This window comes from Pristis pectinata, chromosome 8 (genome assembly GCF_009764475.1).
Source record: "Pristis pectinata isolate sPriPec2 chromosome 8, sPriPec2.1.pri, whole genome shotgun sequence".
Taxonomy (NCBI): Eukaryota; Metazoa; Chordata; class Chondrichthyes; order Rhinopristiformes; family Pristidae; genus Pristis; species Pristis pectinata.
Window position 1 is genome coordinate 33,762,254 of NC_067412.1, and position 23,956 is coordinate 33,786,209.

Sequence of the window (23,956 nt, forward strand, 5' to 3'; positions counted from 1 at the left end):
CTTCACTTTATATTCAGTTCTGATGAAGGGTCTCAGCCCGAAACTTTGACTGTTTATTTCCCTCCATAGATGCTGCCTGACCTGCTGAGTTCCTCCAGCACTTTTTGTGTGTTGCTCCAGATTCCAGCATCTGCAAAATCTCTTGTGCCTTACATCCTTCCTACCCTTCCTTCTTTATGCTGCAATGGACAGCATACAGAATGAGATTTTCCTAACAGCAAAGTGGTACCACACTTCAATTACATCCCACACTCCCCCTTTAGAACAGTTCACAACAGTTTGCAGATCCTCTTCAATTTTAAAGAAACATCTGTATTCAGTCACACCAACTGTCCAGAACAAAACTCAGCATATCTCACTCTGGTGCTGGATCCTCACCCTCCCCATTCCACATCTTACTTTCTTTAATGGGAACTGCAAATCAGATTCTTTATTTACCATACACACGGACTTGAATTTGAAACCTTTCCCCAATCTGTAAACTCAGATATCCAGAGTCACTAAAATCTACAAGCAGCAGGCACATGATAGCAATCAAGTAAGAATTAGAGCAAGAGATGGTTATACTGAATCCTGGGCATTTTTTCCAGCACATAGTTGACCAAAGCTTCAGGAAAATCCCAAGATTTTCAATTTCTAAAACATATTTGTATTTATATTGACAAAACATTCAGTAAAATAAAGAAGGGCTGAAAAAATTAGTCAGTGCAAGCAGGACTAATGGGCATAAAAGATTGAAAATTCAAAATCCAAATAGAATGGAATGAAATAACTTGACATCAGTTGAACAATCTCTTTATTATGAGGATAAACAAAATTAAATTTAAAAAGGTAAACTTCCCTACATACCCACCCCCCCCCCCCCCAAAAATGTGGAAAGAGCAAACGTCTTGTGTTAATCAAAACAAGGAATGCAAATATAGAATGAAAACATTTTACGTTCTTAACACCAGTATTAAATTTTCCAACCAGATATTGTTAGAATGTGAGATAAATTCTTAAAGGGTCCTCTACATTTCAAAAAAACTACCTCAACATTTGCAGAGTGACATTTCTCACACCAGATTCTGAAACCCAAGCATCAAATCATAGTGGAATTCAGTTCATCATCCAAAAGATTTCCAACAGTTTGAATTTAAAGGGAAGTCACAGCCACTGAAAATTTTATTTCTGCATTTGGTACGAGTGATTTAAACAGTCTTAAACACTCTTAAATGGTGACCTAAATTATAACTTAGTATTTACAACTGCTTCAATGAACACTAGTAAAGAAAGGGAAGGTTGCCAGCTTTGTTCAGTGGATCCAGATTATCTGATACAACCTAGCCAGGACTGGAAAAATTAAATCAAGACGACAATAAGAGAGAATTCATCCACTTTAGATATCAGAAGCAAGCCTTTGAAACTAAAGGAACACAGCATTTGGTACCCTGAAATAAAGTATAATGGACTTTGAATTTTGGTGATAACGAGCATTATACTATTCTAGTATAATGAAACGGTCAACAATTACAGACACCACTTCAAACTAGTTGTACAACTTTGTAATATTGAGGACAGAATGGAGATTTAACCATTACCCTTTATTGAAGAGAGCATATTTTCACCATATATTTTAAAAATATACAGAACTATTGTGCTGTTTCATGCAGTTTATAAAAAGCAAGTGGAATGTTCAGTCTTATTTTTATTGATGAGTGTAAATGACAAAAAAAAACTTCTATTTAAACCTCAGTAAATGTAAAAGAATGAACTGAAGTAGATTTTATTGATGGACAAATTCAAACCCCAATTAACAAGAGCAACATCTCAATTCACTTCTAATGGACATCCAAATGTTATCAATTCTATAACTTGTAAAATAGTACACATACTTAGAAAGTTAGTAGCTCAAGTAAGATTTTCTTATACCAAAATCTGCAATGAGTTAAATGAATATTTACGAATTTTGCCAAATCCATCAGTAAAATCTCGGGGAAGGGGATGAATTAAGTTGCTACTTTGTATTAGAATCAGTTAACAAAAATTCTATGGTTGCTGCCTTTGCTCTGAAACAAGCAAACGGAAACCACTTTTAATTAAGGTCTGAACTGAGCAGTAGGAGAAATATAAGTGTGTTGCTTTAAATGAAACCTTCCAGTTTTATATTTTCAAAATAAATCCATTTTAAAATCATGGCATTATCAGGAACGACATACAAAGTTATCTGCCATTTTATTTCTAACACCAGTTGGTAAGTGCAATGGATTATGTGCAGTTAGTAGACCAGAGTTATACTACAACTCGATTTTGCTAGGATCTTTGCAGAGCCATGCTCTCAACCAGCTAGGTAGCTATATATAAAAAAAACTGTAGCTTCTCTCATAATAAAAGGATTCCAAATAAATTCATGAAGTGTCAATGAACTAAAGGGCACTTCAAAAGTATGGCTTTGAAACAAGCTAGAGGACATAAAAATTACAGCTGGTGTGAAGCCCAACTTTCATGGTCTCACAACTTCACTGCACCGAGCGTTTAATTTACATCACTCTTGTAATAATATTTGTAACAAGCAACATTACAGTGATGCAAAATGGCGGTGCAGCATTAAACTCTGATGATAACCACTGATCACAATCAAAATAACATCGATGTGATAGTGTCAAATCAGTTCTTTTACAGGGAGGAGATTTTCTTTAAAGAATTTTTGCATCTAAGAGAAATAGAATTTTCGTAACAATATAGATCTCAAAACAAGTTCACTAATTTCAGCTGGAGTTTCGGTTGGTACATTAATCTGTACAATCATACAAATATATTGCACCTCCAACAAAAATGTTTGAAAAAATTAAGTTTGACAGAAAATTACTTTTCTTAGAGGGAAAATATCCACAGGAATGAAATTTCACAGGCTTTTTGCCCCCTCATCAACTGAATAGCCACCGAAACACTGGAAAAATTAATGGCATTTGATTTTGTGGGTCTTGTAATGAAGTTGCAGCATACAAGCAGAACTCCATCAGTAGTTAACCAGTTATAAAGTTCTTGACTCTCATTAGGCTGACATGAACTTATTTCATTGTAGAGACCAAACTGCTAACTAACTAAACAGGTACTTACTAGAAAGCTTCACGTTGTTGTGTTTCATGCTGGTTCCAAAGATGGTCTGTATTTTTTAAAAAAAAACCTACTTGCTTATTTTTTTTATATAAATAAACTGCATCAGAGGAAAACTTGGAACACCAATGGAAAAAAAATGCATACCTACATCTACGAAATTTTCTCTGCCAAAATGAAGCGCTAAATGGCAGGAATATATAAACAAGGGAAATTCAAAAGGGTTTTGAGAATATTTTCAGTTTTACATTAACTTTTTTGGTTCAGTCAATACTTCAGATTTCACCAGCCTCCCTTTCTTCAGGACTTGTTGCATTTAATTCTGACTTCCCATTTGTACTCTCATGTTTCCTTTCTGACGAACTCTTCTCCTTTCGATCCTTATCTCTTGATTTTTCCCTAGGAGATCGATCCCGTGAAGACCTTGAAAAACAACACTTTTATTTAACACAAACCTCTAGTATTTCAGCTGCCAAATCGGCCCACAGGGCAAACTCTCCAAAAGATGCAGTATGGAGCTACACAGATTGACTCCAATTTCAACCCTGATGCAAACCAGCAGAGAAGATACAATTGTTGGTGAATCTGGAAGAGGAGGTCAAAAGAGTTGCCAAGAGGTTCCTTTTGACCACTGAGGAACCCTTGCCGGAAGTGCACAGGTTTAATGATCTGGTTTGGCTTCCCCATCCATTTTAGCATGATGAACAGTTTGCTAAGGTCGAGGTTTACAATTCAGAACAGTGACCGCAAAAGATATTATGAAATGGATAGAATGAACAAAGTTAGGAGATAAAGCTTGAATGTGAAGTATGGTTGGGAAGAAAGACAGTAGCGAATGTTTCATTTTGTTTTGAAATTAAAGATTTCATTTATATGTGTTTTAACTCAGTACTAGGTATTACTGTAATAAGGCTACTTTTAAAGTGGGGATAATTATCCATCATGGACAAGGTTTGACTTTGTCTTTTTCTTGTTCAGTTCAAGTATTTTTGTTGCTTTTATTAGTGTTCATCCAAATAAAGTATTTCCAATTATTAACACACAACTTCCCTCAAGAGTTGCAAAAAATTTCAGTCTCTCTAATGTTCAACCAAATGAAGACTGGCAATAGTAACAACTGTGGACTAAAGTTTTACCTTAATTATTTCTTTGACAAGATCTTCATCATCATTATGTAATTGTAAGCACCTTTTGTTTCCTCCCCCCACTTTTACTCTTCTCACTCTTTTCACCACTCTCATGCCACTGACCAGTGTATACCACAAATAAGATTGGCCTGTGATGTACAAGAGCATTTTGAAAATCATGTGCGGCAGCAAAATGAATGAAATTGTAAGTTCTGCATTGTTGACATCCATTGTGAGTGCAGAGTTTTATTGATGGAAAAGTACATTAAAAAAATTCCAGGTGTTCTTTGGAGGGCGTTTTTCATTTTTAAATTAGTTAATGCCAAAAAAAAAATTCAAGCCCTAATTATGTATAACATCAATGAGCGGCGAGTCATACATGTACTGCACCAGCACGGTTGTCAATTTAACGTCATCTGGCAAGCTGAAAGCAGTCACCTTACTTCCATTGAAGTTTTTACATTTCCACTGGGTATGAAAAATAAAATCAAAACCTTTGAAACCCAAAGAAAAAAATCTGTCACAAGACTTAGATCTTGTGATCATTGGTAACAGTTTGGTGGGGTGGGGAGTCAGGTCAGTTCTTCTATACTTGATATGGCATTGGAAATACAGATCCTATTAGCAATGCAATTATTGAAGAGACCCCACAGAACAACATTAAAATCTGATCAATTCATAAGTCTGTTCAGGAATAATTATAGCTTTAAAAATCACTTCTCATCCTCCCTCCTTCTCTTTCCCTTGAATTCCTCTCCACACCTTTCCCTATTCACATCCTGCTACCGCTGTACATGCTCCACATTCCTCTCTCCCATCCCTTAGTTGGGCTTTCAGTGCTATACTCATTTCTCCCACATCATTTCTTCTGTCACTTTCTTCTGCACCATTTCCCTTTCTTACTGTGCTCAGTTTTCTTCCCCCATATTCACTATCCTTCCCTTGTTCTCTCCATGTATTCTCTTGCTTCTCTCCTTCAGCCATTTGCCAACCTCTCTGCTTTCTGTCACTACCTTCTGTGTATCGTTCATCAAAATCTTTAATTCTTCCATTTACCTCTTTCCAGGGCACAATGTAAAATCCACCAAAATGGTACATGGAACTTAACATGTTCTAAACACCTTCCTGGAATTAAAACGCAACTTGTAGGATCACTCATAAATTAATCCCTTACAAAGGAAGATGCTCTCAATAAAATGTAAACAGGGAAGCTCATCATTGACTACAATGCAACTCATACAGAAGATTTTGATAACTAAAATCCTAAAGTAAAAAGTTAGGTTAAAATGATTTTAAAATACTTGCCAGTTTTAGATATTTCTTGATTTGTCTAGCCCCTCCTCTTCCCGCACCCCCCCAAAAAACCTACTGCTTACCTAATTGAGATGTTTTCACAGTTTATTGCGCAGGTAATTGGAGAATGCAATTCTGAAAGGGTTAATTCTGAGAAAATAGAGACTCATAAGAAATGTATAACTACTCACAAATAGGTTTCTCAAACACAGCAAAAATAATTTGTGCTTGTTTGTGGTGGTAACTAGTTTAACTTTATCCATATTTCTCAGTTACATTTCTTGAGTAAGAAGGTTAAAAAACACACTCATACGTAATGACAACACATCAAACCCATCACTATAATCTATTCCCTCTCAGGGGAAAGGAAGTTAATTTGAAAGACTGTTTTACAATTCTAAGAGTATGGATAGCTGGGTGGAACAGTTGAACCTTGGCAAGAGCTCCAAATCTCCAACTATTAAATACAACAAATCATACATTAATAATTGGTTAGACTTCAATTACGGCGATCAGGTAAATAATTCTGCCAACATTTTACAGACATAACCTGTGTTCAGGATCACTGTATACAGATTCCTCTTAAAATCCATACCAACAATAGAAATTAATACAAATAAAATTTGTAACTAACTGCGCAGGTCATGTTCAGTCATAAAAAGGTTTATAACCGCTGCAGTCTTAACACAGAATTAATGTCATAATGATTTGGAATGATATTCCAGAAATTTAAAACTTCAATAACTTCACGAGTCTTACTTATGCTTTGAACTCCGGTCCCTGCTTTTGTCCCTTGAGCTGCGACAATGCCCTCTGCTGCGGCTATGTGAACGGGACCTGTGCCTGCGGCGCCTTTCTCGTTCTCTGGATCTGGATCTTGATCTAGATTTACGTCGCTCATGAACAGGAGAACTAGAGCGTTTCCGCCTGTGATCGCGTGACCTTGATCTGTAAATATTTCAATCAATGGTTAACAGTGGTAGGATGGAGGGCCACAATACACATTTCTAGCAACACAAAATAACAAGATAACTGTAATCAGGTTGACCCCTTGTGCACTGCAGTTGCTTTTACCTGTAAGTGTTTGATCATTTGCCAGCCACAGAAATTTAGTAGTGACACAAGAGGCTGCAGATGCCATAATCTGGAACAACATACAAGATGCTGGAAGAACTCAGTGGGTCAGCATCTATTGACATTTCAGCTCAGGACCCTTCACCTGGACTAATGAAGGGCCTCGACCTGAAATATCAACTGTCTATTTCCCTCCATAGATGCTCCCTGACCAGGAGTTCTTCCAGCATCTTGCATGTTGCTGCAAGAAATTTAGTACGTCAGTTTACTGTTGGAAAGGCAGAGCAATCCAAATTTCAGTAAATACTGAAGTAGAATAGTAGTAAATCTGCTTGTTCACATTTATTTCCACATGTCCTGAGATTTTGGCTACAGATGCAAATTTTTTTTTGTGTGTGTATATATATATATATTATATATATATATTGCAAACACAAGCAAATACTGTGTGTAATAAATACCAAATACCAACATTAAGAAAACATGCAAATAGCAACCAGACTATTTCAACAATGCTTCCGACACTGATTAATTGATGTTTAATTTGAAAAACATGCCAGAATGTACCTCCTTGAAATCTCTACTATAAACACTTAAAAGTTTAAGGGGTCAGAAATGAGATCTTTTTATTAGAATTCTACTGGTGGAAGCCTGTTCAGGATACTGAAGGGACTACAAAATCCATAAGAGTGAATATTAAGTGGTGAAGTGAGAAGGTGGTGGCAGCAAACAATAATAGCCTTTTTAAAGATTCTCTAAGCTTTTTCTGACTGCATTTACAACTACAGTAGTTCAGGATCATTTAATGATAAAGAATAGGAAGCTGTTACTTGTGCAATTATCTCTGTGCTGATTCTTTGAAAGACGTAAATGTAGTTCCACAACCTAACACATTCTCCCACTTCCATATTTACTCCCCCCCCATTTTCCTTATGAAAGTTGCTGTCAATTCTGCTCCCTCCAATCTGTCAGGTGGTATATTCCAGAAAATAGAAACTTTTTCTTTAAGTATTCTCTCCTCATTTCCCTTTGGCCACTGACACTTCCTTTCCTTTATTAACAAAGCCCTATAACAATTTTGTATCCTTGACAAATTTCCTTAAACTTTTCTAAGAAAATAACCCTAGTTTCTCTCAGCTTTCAAGTAAATCAATGTTCATCTTAATTTAGAATGTAACTAGCAGATTTTTCTCAGTGAGCCAGAAAATGTAGAAGCATTGGTACACAGCAAATAGCATTACCAGGGACACCTACAATAACAGCACTGGTGGCAACCCTGGGATCTCTGGAACACTGCAGAGTAAAGTTCAAGGAATAATTTGTTGGAACCTGGTACAGGTATCCTGGGATCTATATGCACAAGGGAGAAAGATCTCGGGGCCTGGAACTCCAAATACTGTTTAGAAATTGGAGATTGTATCCAAGATCTTGCAAGACTGAGGAAAAGGCTTTGCAGATTTGGGGATAGAGAAAGAAATTGGCAGTACTGAGAGTTCAATGTTTTTTTAAAAGATGGTTCGCAAATACCAATGTCCATGTGTCAAAGGGACAAGGGTCAAGAAGCATCATGCTGAAAACACTGCCAACCTACCTGGGACCATCAAGTTACCACCCAGTGTTCCCGAATGTCAAGTCTTCACCCACCACTCCATCTGCCTTCAGATGCTTGGTGATATTCCTACCACCACTACCTGTTTTTTTTTAAAAAAGCTAAAAGATGCAACAAAGAGTTGGGGAAAGGAACCCAATTTTCCCCATACACACTTCAAAAAATGTAATAACTCGTGCTTTCAAATTATCGATGGAACTTCAAGATAGATCCAAAGCAATACACTTTGCGTAGTACAGAGTAAAGGATTACCTTGGTTTGTTATTAGTACATTACAAACACATTGCTTGTCTGATATAACCTTGCTGGGACTTAAATCTCCAGTCTTCTCCTAATAACCTTTTAGAAAAAGCATCTCAAATTTTAATGTGAGATTTCTACTCCTGTTGATACATGTAGGGAAATGCTGCAAAATGCACTTAATATCTCCAATCTAAAAATATCTAGTCAGAGGCAGAATTAAAGCAGCTCAAGTATTAAATCAAAGATTAAATAGATATATTAAAGTACAATTTACTGAATGAATATGCCAGTAACAATATTTTTTTTTCAAAACACCAAATGAGATAAATCTTATTTGTTGAAAAGGCAGACAGAAATTTTTGAAAGTGCATTTTGAGTTAAGTGTTTTATAAAATGACATTATGAGAAAACCAGTCCATTAAAAAAAAATCAACCTTTTTCTATAAGCAATCCTGATATCAAAACAGTATCTTTCTTTGCAAGTATACTACATGCAAAACAAAATGTTTGGGGAAAGTCAAAGTGAAGACTGAATATTTGATGAATTTTAAAGCAAAAATTACTTTTCACATGAATTTTTAAAAAAATCAAATTAATGTTATCTTACCATACAATAAACCTACCTCTTATGATCCCTGCTTCGTGATCTGGACCTGCAAAACAGTATTTATTTAATAGATTTGTTATAGAAACACAATAGATAATATAGAACAAGATTTTGTATTTTAGTTGCTTAGAAAATATATTTAAAACCAATTAATAATCAAAATGCACAAATTTGAAACCAGTGCCTTAATTAGAGAACTAAAACTTAGTGGTATTTATTGGTATATATTTAGTGGTACATGTGCAAATGATCTTACTTTCTTTTCATCCTCTCTTCTTTCTCCCTTTCTTCTCTCCTCTTTAATCGTTCTTGATTCCTTCTTTCTTGTTTCTCTGCAACAATTTTCTACAATTCCAAATGGAGGAATAAATGAAACTGCAGGACCATTCATCTTGACTACCAGCTGCTAACTACACAAATTTTAAAAAATAAGTCTTGACAATTTGTAAAAAAAAAATGACCCTTAAGTTTTATCTACAAAAAGTAGCAAATTAAAATGATTTCCAATATTGTGACCAAATATAAATGAAGGAAAATATCTGCTTCGTAGAAACCTTGTACCCCCAACATATACTTCTACATTTTAACTCTTTTACAATATAATTTAAAAAATACCTTCAGATGATCTAACTTCTCCCGTATTTGTATGAATCCCAAGTGCAGTTTGCCCCCAAAATGATCAGCAAGTCGGCGATCATTGTCATGAAGGCCCAGGTATGCAGAACAAATTTCACAGACACGCAGTTTCTGTTGCTGGAAGCTAGAAGCAGGCATTGAATTCCTATATTCATCCTATGAAAAAAACAAAACAAGAAAGAAAGAACCATTTTTAATATTAAAACACTGAAGTTAGCAATTAAAAATTATAAACTTACCAGTGATTAGCTAAGTCATATGGCATTAATACTTACATCTACCCAATTTAATAATAAACTATTTTTTTTCCAGTCAGAATAGCATCTTTCTGCATGATTTCTCCATGTCCATTTCTCCAAAAAAAAGCCTTTATCTTATGTTGAACTTTAAATATATTTCCTCAGATTTCTAAGCATCAGTGTCAAGTTTTCCCTAATTATTTTTTAGTTAAATGTGGCTCATGCTCAGTGTGATATCAATGAGAAATTTCAATATTAAATCTCTGAGCAGGAAATAATGCAATATTTTATCAAAAGGTACTGGTAAGTCATAAATTTCAAGTTGGACATTAAAAATCCTAACAGTTTTCCAAGAAACACACAGTGGTTTCCTGGTATCCATTGTTTAACTATATTGCTCCAATGCTTTTTTAAAAAAGTGATTTTTTTGGTCCTACATCTCAACGTTTGTGAGATTCTGCTTGTCCATGTCCCAGTAATTGACTGTGTGCATAAAAAGACACTACTTTAAGTACCAGCAAAAATGGTAGAAAATTTAATCAATGTGCAGGTACGTGATGGTTGGATTTCAAGCCACCAATACTGGCCATCAAGAAATGCAAATGTGAAAACTCAGATATCCCAAATCAGCTACAGCGTCATAATGTAAAACCAGTGTATTAACAAGTACATTGTTTTAAAAGAAAAAGGCAATATAGCATTTACCTCTGCTTCCCTCTTTTTTGTTCGCACTCTTTCTACTTCCTGCATGACCTTCTGAGATTCTTCAACATTTCCTTCAGCTCCAAGTTGTTCAGCTTTAGCTAAAAGCTTTCCTATTTCTTCATTCAGCTCATGCACTTTTTCTGCCTGTATAAGGAATACATCCATATTTGTTATTGCATTGATGATAAAGAAAGGGTATCATCTGCAGCAGAGCTTAATGCTGCATATTTGTACATACAATTTTCACGGAGTAGCTGGAAATAGAAAAAGCACGACCCTATGTTTATAATTAAAGGCACATTTGGAGCAGACTCAAGAAAACATGCTAAATGTTAACGTTTACAATTAAAAAGATGGTGGCTTTGGCCTAATTCACTCAAATTCCAAAAGTAAAAAATTATCTGCTCTGGTGCAATTTCTTTTATTTTTCCCAAAATCTATGCAAGCCAAGCAACATTGATTTTAAACAAGCTAATTCAGGAGTTTAAATTTGTTCAATACACAGCTAAAAACTTTAGTAAACATTTTAAGGTTTTATATTTTACCTAATTACAAAACGGCATTGTACAAATCTGTGTTTACTGAAACATTCTTCAATATAATGATAGTCATATCACAGATAATGTAAAAAGAAACAAAGTTAGGCTCTATGACTCATTTAATTGAGTAAGAGTCTCACAATTTAGGTATAAAACAATTGTAATTGAAATGCAGGCAAAATTATGGAAAAGCCAAATTTACTTTCATTAATTGTTGTAATCTGCAATTGTCAACAGGCGTATTCAATTTGTCTTCAGAGAGAATACCTTGAACTGCAGGAAATATTTCATATACTTTATTAAAAAAAATTAAATTCACGCCCTTTAACCACGTTTCTGCTGAATTTTATCTTAATAATTCGTTTTTTTGTACATTGCAGTTTATTGCTACAATCCAAGGGACAGGATTGGTTTAATTCACAGAGCACTGACTAATCCAAAACAGTCTATGGTTGAAGAATGGGTAGTTTGGGTAGGTGGCAAACTCTGGGTGTGGCTGACAGGGAAGTCAGATACCTTGAGTAGGTGAAATGAGCCAAGAAGCAGCTGAAAGGAAGGTGCAGCCAAATGTAGAATTTGCCCTCTTGTGGTTGAGGCCTGAATTGCAGAATCTGCTACTTAGTTAAGACCTTACTTGTCTAATCTTAAATATACTCTAAAACTGAGCCTCCAACATTACAATACCTGATAGAGGGAAGGGTTGGCTGAGAACAATCATCGATGGTGTGTGGGGTGATCAGTAAAGATGTAATGTTAAAGATGTCTACCTGGATGGAGTAAGATGGACTCTCCAGCAGTGACCTGTGTAGAGCCCTTTAAATAATGCCAAACCCCCTTGTTCAGACTTACTTCAGTATTCTCAATTACGTCATATTTGAGTAGAACTTTGAGCATGGTGTCAAAAGACAATCCACCCTTTCAACTCCTCCACAATTTTTTTTTTAAATATATGCTTCAATGCAATCACTGCACCCTCTTCTAAACACCAAGGATTATGGTCCATTTTACTGCCAAGAACAAATCTAGTAAACATTAGCTGTGCTACCTTTCATTAACATAATTAAAGATCATTATTTTGAAAGATATTAAGCACAAATTACTTTGTCAAATAGAAAATTGCTGAAGAATATATAAGTAGAAAGGACTGCAACCGTTTAACTAAAAGCACACGAAAAGCATTCTCAACAATACTATAAAATTCCCCAAGTACACATGATCTATGATCATCTTTAACCAAAAGTTAGGCAGGGAAAAAAGAAGTTACATTTTGCATTAAAGTTACTATTTTGGAGAACTAGCAAGCAGGCTGCATTAATGTTTTCTCAGAGACTTGAAAAACTTCATTTTCATGAAAGATTGTAAGGACTTTCATCCTCTTCACCATGGTAGGGAATATGAATGCTTGGAAGCAAAACACTCAAAACAAACTGAGGTAAATATACAATAAATCAGAATTTAATGGATGAAAATTATGAACCACTCTCGAAGTCAAGATTCACATGAATGGAAAACCAAAAGACCGGTGCTCTGGGGAGCCAAGCCAGATAGTTTAAAAAAACTTTACAAAGTTGAAGTTAGGCTCTAAGCAGCCAATAACAATTTGGAAATTTCATGGGACAGAAGGGCTGATCAGTTGGTTTTTGGCCAGAGCAGACTTTGAAATTTGCTACAGTCAGTATTGGAGCCACACTTATGCATTGCCCTTGTCTGTTTCAGACAGATCTATTGATCACATAACTAAATCAGGATGTCTAAATGTGACTAGTAGGCAGCAACTCTTAAAAAAAGAAAAGCAAGCTGACTGCTTCATCTTGCAATATTGAGAAGTCTATTGACAGGAGAAAACTTTCTCCCTTGGCAGTAATCATTCCCAGAGTAAGTCAATCTGGCTGAACATAAAATAGTGTCCTTAATCTGGAAAAAAGCAATGACTGTCCATGCAGCAATTTTCTAGCTGAATAAGTCAGAGTCATAGAGAGATACAGCACAGAAAAAGGCCCTTCAGCTCACCAAGTCCACGCCAACCATCAACCACCCACCAGTGGATTCAGTCTTGTCCAATGAGTACTGGATTAACTCTGCTTCAATTCCTTCCGCAACAAAAAAAGTGAATTTTAAATCGCATTCATTTGGCTGGATTCAGCCCCCCCCCCCCCCCCCAGTGATTGACATAATTAACAAATTTATAATTCAGATGAACAGAACACACGAATGTTCATTCGAGTTGAAGTAAATGGCAAATATACCTTAGCAGCTACTTCAGCACTTATTTCTTCTTGTGTTTCTGCCAAGCGCTTCTTGGCAATATCTGTTCTTCTATCACAATCAACGATAAAACTTTCAAGATGTTCCATAGCCTGGAAAATGATGACGACCATTTTTCACAAGATCATAGTAAAAATATTTAAATTTTAGCCAACCCCATCATACTTTTGAATTCCCCAAGTATTTCCTTGCTTGGAATGCTTTCTTCATTCCTCACTTTAACGCTTGCTGTACATACCGAAGCAAATCGCCCAAGAGTGCGCCACCTGAACGTCACAAACTTATCCAAAACAACTATGCTGCCGCTAAGCTTTTCAAGCCCCAAATTCTATATTCCTAGTCTCTTCAAACTCCAATTCTTTTGCTGTTCCTAGCATAGACTTTAAAATTCTCATCCTTAAATGTAAAATTTTCAACTTCTTAAATGGTCTCTAGTCATCATTCCCCAAATATAATTGCCACTCATCTTATTAACAGGATATTCCAGCATTGCTAGCTACTTACCCGTTTAATTCTCTCCATTTGGCATTCTGCCCCTCCCATTTCAAAAATTTCAATATCAATTAAATAAGGATCTTTAACATATGAAAAGTAACTAATCTTTAAAATGGTACAATCTTACTTCTAAGATTTTCAGTTACAAAGGTGGCCTTGTATATATATCATGTAAAATTGAGAACAGGCAAAGCACCACTACAGAACATTTGTTAAAGAGCTCCCTCCAATGATTCATCAGTAATTGCATCTATAGGAAAGCCTCAACATCGACGATCTTAATTCAGTTCCGTGTTAGCTGTACCAGGGATGTGTATATCTGGTAACTATTCAAATATTTGCAACCCGAGGACTTTCAGATCCAGTGCAAAACATCAAGTACATATGTACCAAATGAAGTCCAATGCTTAAAAAAATATTCACATACATAAACAGATCCAAGGTTTGTGAAGAAATAATCAAAGACCTGACTATTTTCATAAATTATTAGAAACACTGGGTCAAACTTTTAAGAGTTCCCAGTTGTTGATAGTGCAGTATAATTGGCTTCAATACACCAGGAAATGCAAAAGAAATATGAAACAAAAAAAGTTTAGTTTTCTTTTGGCAGAAACAAATCACCACTTTGGAACGCTCGTCTTCATTAGAAATAATGGTCATAGTCTAAAGTTAGTTCCCCATAAAACACAATCTGAATGTGATTGCTGAAAAGATCTGCCATACAAAACTACACAACAGATCTTGATTACTGGAAGAATGCAACCTTAATCTTCTTTCGAACAAGTCCCTAAGCAATCCAGAAGTCATAGAATATTGTATATTATTAATTCTGGTCACATGCTCCTATAGTTATCTCCAGTTTAAGTATTCTATAGATCCAGAGATCAATTTAATTGGTTTTCCTCATAAGTCGAAGATATTATATTTAGCGTTAAGTAACATATTATAAATGATTTACAACAATTAGTAAACAATTTGATTTCAGCCTACATGTATTTGCATAGAAACTGTAAAGCAATGTCCTTGATTATGAATAATTATTTTTCTGTTAACATTATTTCTAAAATGCAGGATACAGAGCAAGGTAGGGTGGAGCTGAAGATGACAGATCAAGGGTTCAGGGATGCAGGGAGCTATACATTACTCAGAACAAGAGTGGTTGAGGTACACATGTATCCAAACTGCAATAGTGATGGGAGTGAATGACTGAAGTGGTAAATGTAATGTCAGCCAAGTGGACAGCCAGTTTCTATCATCCAGGGACCCAAATATTCCTTCCAGGTGAAGCAACAATTCACTTGTACTTCTTCCAATTTAAGATACTCTATTCAGTGCTCACCACGTGGTCTGCTCGGCACTGGAGAAATCAAATACAGATTAGGTGATCACTGCCGAGCACCAGCTTGTAATCCGCAGGAGTGACCTTGAGCTTCCAATCGCCTGCCACTTTAATTCATCTCACTCTCACCTTTCTCTCCGTGACCTGCACTGTTTTAACAAGACCCAAGGAACAACACCTCATCTTTGGTCTGGGCCTGTTGCAGCCTTCTGGATACAATATCAATATCTCCAACTTTAGATAACTCACTCTTACTGCCTGTATCAGAACTGGCCATTTCTGGCAGTCATCATTTTGCCTGTTTTTCTATTCATGTAGTCTGACCTGCTGAACATGTCTCACAGCCTCGCTCTTAACAACACATTACACAGAAAAAGAAGCAGAATGTACTTGTAACTGTTACTCTAATTGCACCCATCGACCCCTTTGATCTCACCCATCAAACACATTTCCTTTGTTCCACACATTACTCCACCACCTTCCCTGCTACTGAAAATTAATTTCTTTTTCTCTCTTTTCCAGTTCTGACAAAGGGTCCTAGACTTCAAACCTTTACTATTTCTCTTGTTACAGATGCTCCCTGACCTGCTGAGTGCTTCCAGCATTTTCAGTTTTCAGTTCAAATTTCCAAAATGTGCATTTTATTTTCAATATTTTAAGTCAGGGTAGCATGCAATGTTTACGGAGATGGCAGTAATCCCACAAGACTGCTGCCTTTGTCTTTCTAGACGATAGAATCCACTATTTGAGGTGCTGTTGGAGTAACAGTGACAAGTTGTTGCCATGTATCTTGTAGTACATGCTGTGCCACATTGCAACAGTGTGATGGGAATGAATGACAGGTAACAAGTATAATGCCAGTCAAGTTTTAAATGCTGTTGAACTCAAAAATATTCCAAATCGTGTAACGTAGGCAGTGGAAAGACAATTGAGTCAGGAAATAAGTTACTCATTGCAGTTTATCCAGTATATCAACTTTTTGTTACCACAACATTTAAGTATCTAATTTAATTAATTTTCCAGACAATGATAATAACTAGGGTGTCACTAGTAATTATTTAACCATGTTAACATCAGGGAATTTCAAAGGCATTTAGACACATTCTCAGAGATGGATGGATAACCAGCTGATTTTTGTCCAAGTCATGCCACCCATGAGCACAGACTGCTACTTGATGCAAGGAGTTGCAAGTTTCTGTTCCATTCAGGTGCCGATGATTGCTAACCGTTCATCATTTGACCTTTCAGGTCATCAGGCCAAAACATTAACTCCACTTCTCTTCCTCCACAGATGCTGCCTCACAGGCTGAGAAGTTCTAGCATTTTCTTCTCTTATTTCAGATATACAGTTTTTGCTTTTGCTTGTATTATCAGAATTTGCTGCTGGGTGGTCAGTCTTAATCTAATTGCCCAATTAATAGTGATTTGATGAAACTTAATTACTAGCCAGATTATTTAAAGCAGTTGATATTTATTAGTCATATGTACATTGAAGCACAGTGAAATACGTCTTTTTGAGTTGCTAAGAATGTGCTGGGGGCAGCCCGCAAGCATCGCCACTTTTCTGGTGCCAACATAGCATGCCCACAGCTCCTAACCTGTACGCCTTTGAAAAGTGGGAGGAAATCAAAGCACCCGGAGGAAACCCACGCAGACACAGGGAGAATGTACGAATTCACGTAATAGGCCAGATTGCGTAAAGGCAGTGGATTTAATATCTAATGGAGTATAAATAAGCCAATTAAGTTTCCCCACAAAAATGCACCTTTAGTGATATCAGCATTATAAAGCCCGGATTAAACATATAAACTTCAGCTGGTTGTGCTGTTAGCAGCAAGTTCTATGCTGATTAGAAAATGATATAAACTTGCTAAATATTTAAGTTTGATATATCTTATATTAGCAGTGAAAACAAAAGTCCAGTAATAGATGAAGAGGGAAGAGCTCTTTCCCCATTATCCATGATCAGAAAAGCATAATCAGTTAATTCACGCTCAAACTTTTGGGTAACTTACATCGAGTTCAAAGAATAAATCTCTTTCTTTTGCAGCGATTTCATAATCAGCTCTCAAAGCGAGGTCATGAATCTTTGTGCATTCTCCCAGGTCCATACGCTAGTAAACAGAACATTTTGAGTGTAACCACAGTAATCAAAATTCAAAGCAATGTATTTTAAGTGCAAAGTGCCGTATTCTCCTACAGCAATGCATGTGCTACAGTTCTGTTATGCGAACTAACCATCAGAATTCCCCAATTAATTTTAGGCTTATTACCTCTTTCAAACAGTAAAATTAAAAGTTCAAAAACAGTTTACCATACTTATAAGATCCAAAATGCTAATTGCATGTTATAAATTATTAAATTCTAAATAAAAAATGAACTTCAATACATTAGTATCCTGAACCCTAGAGCACATTTTGTAAATCTATTCTAGGGAACTCAAAAAATTAAGGCTGATAGTCCAATTGTTTATAAAAACATATCGCAAAAATTTTAGCCTGGTGTATTAAGTAAAGATTATCCTGCCTAAAGAATGCCATATTATGTGACAACAACTTTCATCATAAAATTTCTTTAATATACTAAACAAACTTGGATGCTTCACTGGGTATTCAATCTGATAAACAGCCAAAAATGTTAAAGGAGAGAGAACTAATTTTAGGGAGAATTCCAGAATTTAGGGCCAAGTCTTATGAAGATATAGCCTTAATGATAGGGTGAGGAATTTGGAGAGGCATTAAACTGAACAGAGTTCTCAGAGGATTGTTAAATTAGAGAGGGAGAGATAAGTCATTCAATCCTTCAGGCTTGCTTCATCACCAAGTTTAGGTGATTGATGATCTCTATATTACTTGCTGACTAACTGCTTTAAATTATTATTTCTACTTAACTAAGAAAACTCATTCTCTCAATCAATTTCCCACAGGCTCAACAACTTTTCAGGGGAAAAGTTTATTATTTCCAGACAGCACAAGGCCATAAATAGACCAACAGAAGGATAACAATCTTAAAACGGTGATGGTCGACAAGGAGCCAATTTAGGGCAGGGTGCATAGCAGCAAGTTAGCTAGATTGGTGCAAGGATAAAAGCAACAACATGAACAGGGAAGAGGGTGTTGATATTACTGAAATCTGCCTACTTTTAATTCAAAGAGGAAATAAAAATCTTTGTATTAATATGGGGCTGGAAATTCCATTCAGAGTCAACATGATAGGATAATAGTAAACTATGGGAAAAAAACTACTACAAATTTGAGATAAAGTAAATATAAATTGCTTTACCTATTAAAAATTGCAATTTGGTCTGACTGCAATGCTCTTATTTGGAAGATGAACAGTTATACATGAACAGAATAGCTTAAATAAAGTTAATTGGAGCTTTAATGTAAACTTTTCAGCTTAATTAAACCAAAAAAACTGGCTTACCAAGAAACTCAATAGTGAAGTCTATCACAGACAGCTAATTTATTTTTGCTTAAAAGAAATGGTTATGTTACTTTTTATTTGTAATAGAAATTAAATTCCATGAAGTTTACACTGTTTTGTCCAATAAACCACAGGTACATTTGTAAAACAAGACCCCACACAAAAATGGAAATATACTGCACTCTTAACTGGTTCAAGAGTGTGATAACAATATGGCCTCAAATTGTTTCACTTTAATGTATAGTCAGGGCTACAGACTGAAATCTCAAGATACACTATTACTTTTACATTGATGCTTTTGCATTGATGTGAAAAAGGTCATATATTGGAACTGAAAAATGTTTTACTTGCCCTGCTTACATAGAAGTTGGGTGATTAGAGAGGAATATACTGCAATCAGAGAAATTTGAAGCACAGACCATCCATTCTAAAAGCTGAGAGGAGAAAGAAACCATAAACCAGATTTTGTATGAAAATAGTGTTAATTTTTCTTCTTTACTTCCCAAACTAGTAAAACAAGATTAACAAAACTACATACCGTTCCTGAAAGGATATCATGAGGACAGCAACCAAGAAGATGACTCTTGCAAACTCTATCATCTGAGAATTTCACACGTTGTCGTGTTGCATCTCCTGAAACAAGGCAGTTTAAAGCTGATGAGCTCAAAATTGCTGAAAGAAACTCTACATAAGTGGACATCACCAGGCTGTTTTAGAGCCAAGTTACTGTACTATGCCTTCTTGCATGTAATAATGGGACTAATTCCTCATCTTTACTGCAGAATATGAATGTTCTTTGGATAGAACACACAAAATTCATTGCAACAACCTTGGGAAAATACTCTTCTTAAATCTTGGACCCCTGGAATGTGGTACTTTAATCATATTAAACAGAAAATCCAAAGGCATGCCTTTTTTTTATATAAACATTGCAAATGTCAAAAAGATTACCCAAAGTAGGTTTAAGTACTTTAAGTGAATGATGGGCAGAGTCCACTTTTACTGACACCACATGACAGCGTCCAATACTTTCAGAGACAAAAAACTCAGGTTAGGATTTGAATACACAATGAGCGTCCAAAAGATACCACACAGCATTCTCAACCTTTGCGCCTCATCTGCAAAGAATTTTACTTGCTGTAAAAAAAAAGTTTTTCTGAGCCACACCATGTAGCAAGGTGTTTAAAAGAAAGGTAAAATGTAACTGATGTGATAATTTAATGATATTTTGTGTATATGATAAATGTGTAATATTTAAATAATTTCTCTAGATCTGCAAGCATCCAAATAACATGTAGTGTTCCCACTGTATGCAGTTTATATTTAGTCTAAACTACGTTGTTTATATTAATTACTTTTGAAAAGCAAACACTTTTTTTTGATATTCATAACAGCTTTAAAAATTATTCATGACTCACGGCTCGATGAACATGAGGCTTTTCTGCAACTCCCTTGCAGATTGATGTAGGCAGGCAAAGATACATTGAACCTTTATAAATAAAACAAGGGGCCACAATTGTTCAGTTTGTATGAATAGAGATATGGGAAGCAAATTTCAAATGTAACTAAATAAAACATAACTGAGTTTCCTGTAAGAAATTGAAGTGCAAGCCATTAATTTGCACTAAACTGTTAAAAGTCAAAATCCTACAAAAGGAACATCCAGGTAATACCTAGTGTCTTTCAGTTTAGTATGGGAAACAAATGACAAAAATCAAACATTTGACAATCAGTGAAAGAACAAACTACTTCTAATAACTGCAGTCATTTAACAAGTTAAAAATGGGAAGTGTCATTGTTTGGTTTAATTTCCTTTAAGATTACAGATTTCTCTTGCCCTCTCAATAAAAAAACCTACAAGACCATTTAAAAAAAGTTCTATTTCACCAAACTATTTTGAAAGATACTCCATTAAAAAAAGATACAGAGCCTTAAGGATTCTCTTCAATATAAATTAAGGAATGAAAATTCTTTTTAGAAGTTCTAAACAAAATTAACTGTCCAAATAAAATCAGATATTATGTACATTAATAAAAGTTTTGTATCAAACAATGCATATGTAATGCATGCATGAAAGTAGTGAAAATAAATCAACAGTACCCATGTGTCCCATCACGGCGGAAAAAGTTACTGCTAAAATAATCAAAGAGGACAGAAAGATCATCATAGAAACTTTCTAAAGTAGTTTCCCAATACATATTTGCAGTGCTCACTTTTGACATTAAGGACACTGATATGCCAAGGTCTTAATGTGCATGAATTTATAAAATACAGTTACATTGTGCTTCAGAGTTTCAACAAAATGCAAACTTCGAAAGAAGAGCTGCTATTGTTTTTAAAAATAATGTTATGGGAGTTTTGTCCTAGGCGTATTATTAGAGGGCAACTTCTTCCTATGGGTACAATTGTATGCAAACATGCTGTGGGGTGCCAAAATTGAAGATGGTATTTCTTCAAGTTTCAGAGGTCTTTTTATGTTTGCTTTACTGGAGTAACAGGTACAAGTGTAGCAGAAAGAGAGGAAAGGTTTACCTTACTTCACTCAGGAGGATTTATTTTGCTGGATACCAAACTTATTTGGGATTCCTGGCATCATAGCTACAACTCAGGAAAAAAGATCTTTTAAAGTTTTTAAACAAATTTTGCTTTCAATTTAATTGTAAATACCTAATACATACACTGTGGTATTGAACCAATAGCATTTATTATGAACAGTTTTCAGAAAATTTTTTTACCCCTTCAAAATATTTCAGTGTTGTCTAGAGATTTACATTATTGTACAGCACTTTTTGTTTACACACACATTTTATAGATTAAATATTAAAATAGGAAACACTCTGCAGACCTGTTCAACAGATTCTAAACCCATAAATATTCAATACAAGTTGATGGCAAGGCATTTCCATCTTATTTACAAACTGGATTGTTTGTGTTCAAAACATGAGATTTTTGCATCTGATATTGTAAGAATATAGGAAATCATAACGAGAAGTGGGCCTTTTGGCCCCTTCTACTTGCGCTGCCATTCAATCAGATAATGGTTGATCTTTTACCTCAGTGCACTTTTCCTGAACTAACACTATATCCTTCGATTCTCCAAATATTCAAACAGCTATTGATCTTTGTCTTGAATATGCTGAGCCTACATAGCCTCCAGGGTAGAAAATACCAAAGGTTCACTACCAGCCAAATGAAGAAATTTCTGACCTCAGTCCTGAATGATCTTTTATGTTGAAACTGACCCTTCGTGGACATCATGGCCAGGAGAAACACGATCTCTGTATCTATCATCAAACCCTATAAACGTTTTTTTTCTATATCGTCCCGCATTCTTCTAAACTAAAGAGCACTAACCCAGGCTGCTTAAAAAAGTTTCTATTTTTCCCTAGTAAAATTTTCTTTTTTTCTATCTGCCATTGCCTTGCCCATTCAGTTGGCCTGTCCACATCCTCCCCACAGCCCACACTGCTATCCAATTTCATCTCATCATTAAGCTTGGATACATGATACTTGTTCCTCTCATCCAAATCCTGTATTGTCAACAAATGGGCCATTAACACAAATCCCTGAAACAATCCACTAGTCATAGCCTGACAATCCATTGATGACATGTTTATTTCTATTCATTAACCAATTCATAATTCTTACTAGAACATTATTCCCAATCTCATGTACTTGTTTAACAACTCTTTGTGTGACACCCAATTGAAGGCTTTTTGAATGTCCAAGTAATAACTCATCTATTGACTCCTCCTGATCCATTCTGATACTAACAATCTCAAAAGTTTTCTGAAGCATCAATATTTTGGCAAATATACCATTTATCAATTATTATTGTATATTGCACAACAGAGTCCTAAATGCTTGCCATAGATAAGAGACATGAATTCTCTTGAACATGAAAAGGTTAGCACAGCAACAAAATTCCGATTTAATAAAGCAAAAAAATAGAAATGCTGGAAATCTGAAATAAAAACAGAAAAAATGTTCAGCATAAAACAGAAAATACTCAGGTCAAGCAGTAATTGGTGGAAAGAGAGAGAAATAAAGATAATATTTAAGATTTTAGTGAAAAGGTCTCTGTTTTTCTCTCTCCAGACACAACTTGACTTGAACATTTTAATATTTTCTGCTTTTATTTCAAAATTCAGATCTTCATTAGGTTGAATATTTATTTGCATTTCTCTTTGAAAGATTCTTAGTTAGCTGTTTACAATAACAATTTCACCCCCTGGGCCTTTTCGCAATCAATTTTTCAAATGATATTAAAATAGCAAAAAAAGCTACAGATGCTGGAAATCCAAAATAAGTACAGAACATCCTGGTAATACTTCAGTAAATCAATCAGCATCAGTGTTAAGAGAAACAGAGATATCAATCCAGGTGGATGATCTTTCACCAGAACCAGGAAAAGTTAGAATAAGTGTTTTCTGAAACATTAACTCCGGTTTCTCTCTTCTCAGATGCTGCCTGGTCTACTGGATATTTACAGCATTCTTTTTATATTTCTAAAATAGGTGTTGAGCGAGTTAACCCTGCCTCCTCATTTCCGCCTCTTTTTAAACACTTTCTTCGGAACCAGTTACTCTGAACCCTATGTGTACTTAGTAATTAATTCTAACCATCTGGTGAGCCTGAACTTGATGGCTAAAATCGTACACAGCCACGATTTCAACACCAAACTAAAGAGAGGGTGTACCATTTGTGGCCTACGAGGCGCACACCATTCCATGTGGCCTCCGTCCGCACACTTGTACAGGTCAGCTACAAGTTAGCCCAGACCAGACGGCCTTCCGTTTCGAGTGAAGAACACCTTGGGTACTGTTGCATATTTTCCTCTTCATTAGCGACGAACTTGACCGGCTTTATTTATTTTTATAGCGAATTAATTGATTTTCGAGAGAAAACTGAATCCGAAAAAAAACAGGGAACGACAGGATAGAAAATAAAAATCACACGTAGATGTTCATACTTACCATCCCTGGATGTGCCCATTAACTGGTCCAGCATCGCTCTCATTTGAGCTTGAGCAGACATTTTATTGTTTCAAGATTAGTTTGCAAATTGTAAAACAATATATTACGTGCATAAATGTCGGAAGAACTGCGCCGTGAGTCCGAGGCCTAGTCGGCACTCTCCCTCGGTAACGTACCAACCTTCCGGCACTCGCACAACGACCAGAACGTGAGGGCTGTCGGGAGTTGTAGTACGAGTCGGGGACTTGTTTCGCAGCGTGTGCAGGATTGGACTACAATACCCTGAG

General features: G+C 35.6%; 1 protein-coding gene across 1 annotated transcript; it reads right to left on the bottom strand.

Moving 5' to 3' along the window:
• Positions 1-849: 849 nt before the first annotated feature.
• luc7l (LUC7-like (S. cerevisiae)) lies at positions 850-23,874 on the bottom strand. Its single transcript, XM_052021792.1, has 10 exons — positions 23,670-23,874; positions 19,232-19,326; positions 17,283-17,381; positions 13,415-13,525; positions 10,630-10,773; positions 9,665-9,841; positions 9,306-9,394; positions 9,066-9,095; positions 6,276-6,464; positions 850-3,519 (listed from the first exon to the last, which is right to left on the bottom strand). The coding sequence occupies exons 1-10, from the start codon at positions 23,728-23,730 to the stop codon at positions 3,372-3,374; spliced, it is 1,143 nt and encodes a 380-aa protein (XP_051877752.1). The 5' UTR covers positions 23,731-23,874; the 3' UTR covers positions 850-3,371.
• Between the last annotated feature and the right edge of the window lie 82 nt (positions 23,875-23,956).

Coding starts and splice junctions, on each gene's coding strand:
- luc7l (XM_052021792.1), bottom strand. CDS start 23,730: ATGTCTGCTCAAGCTCAAATGAGAGCGATGCTGGACCAGTTAATGGGC. Junction 9,842..10,629: donor CAAAAAAGAGGGAAGCAGAG/GTAAATGCTATA, acceptor TTTTTTTCATAG/GATGAATATAGGAATTCAAT. Junction 9,096..9,305: donor GAAGAGAGGATGAAAAGAAA/GTAAGATCATTT, acceptor ACTGTTTTGCAG/GTCCAGATCACGAAGCAGGG.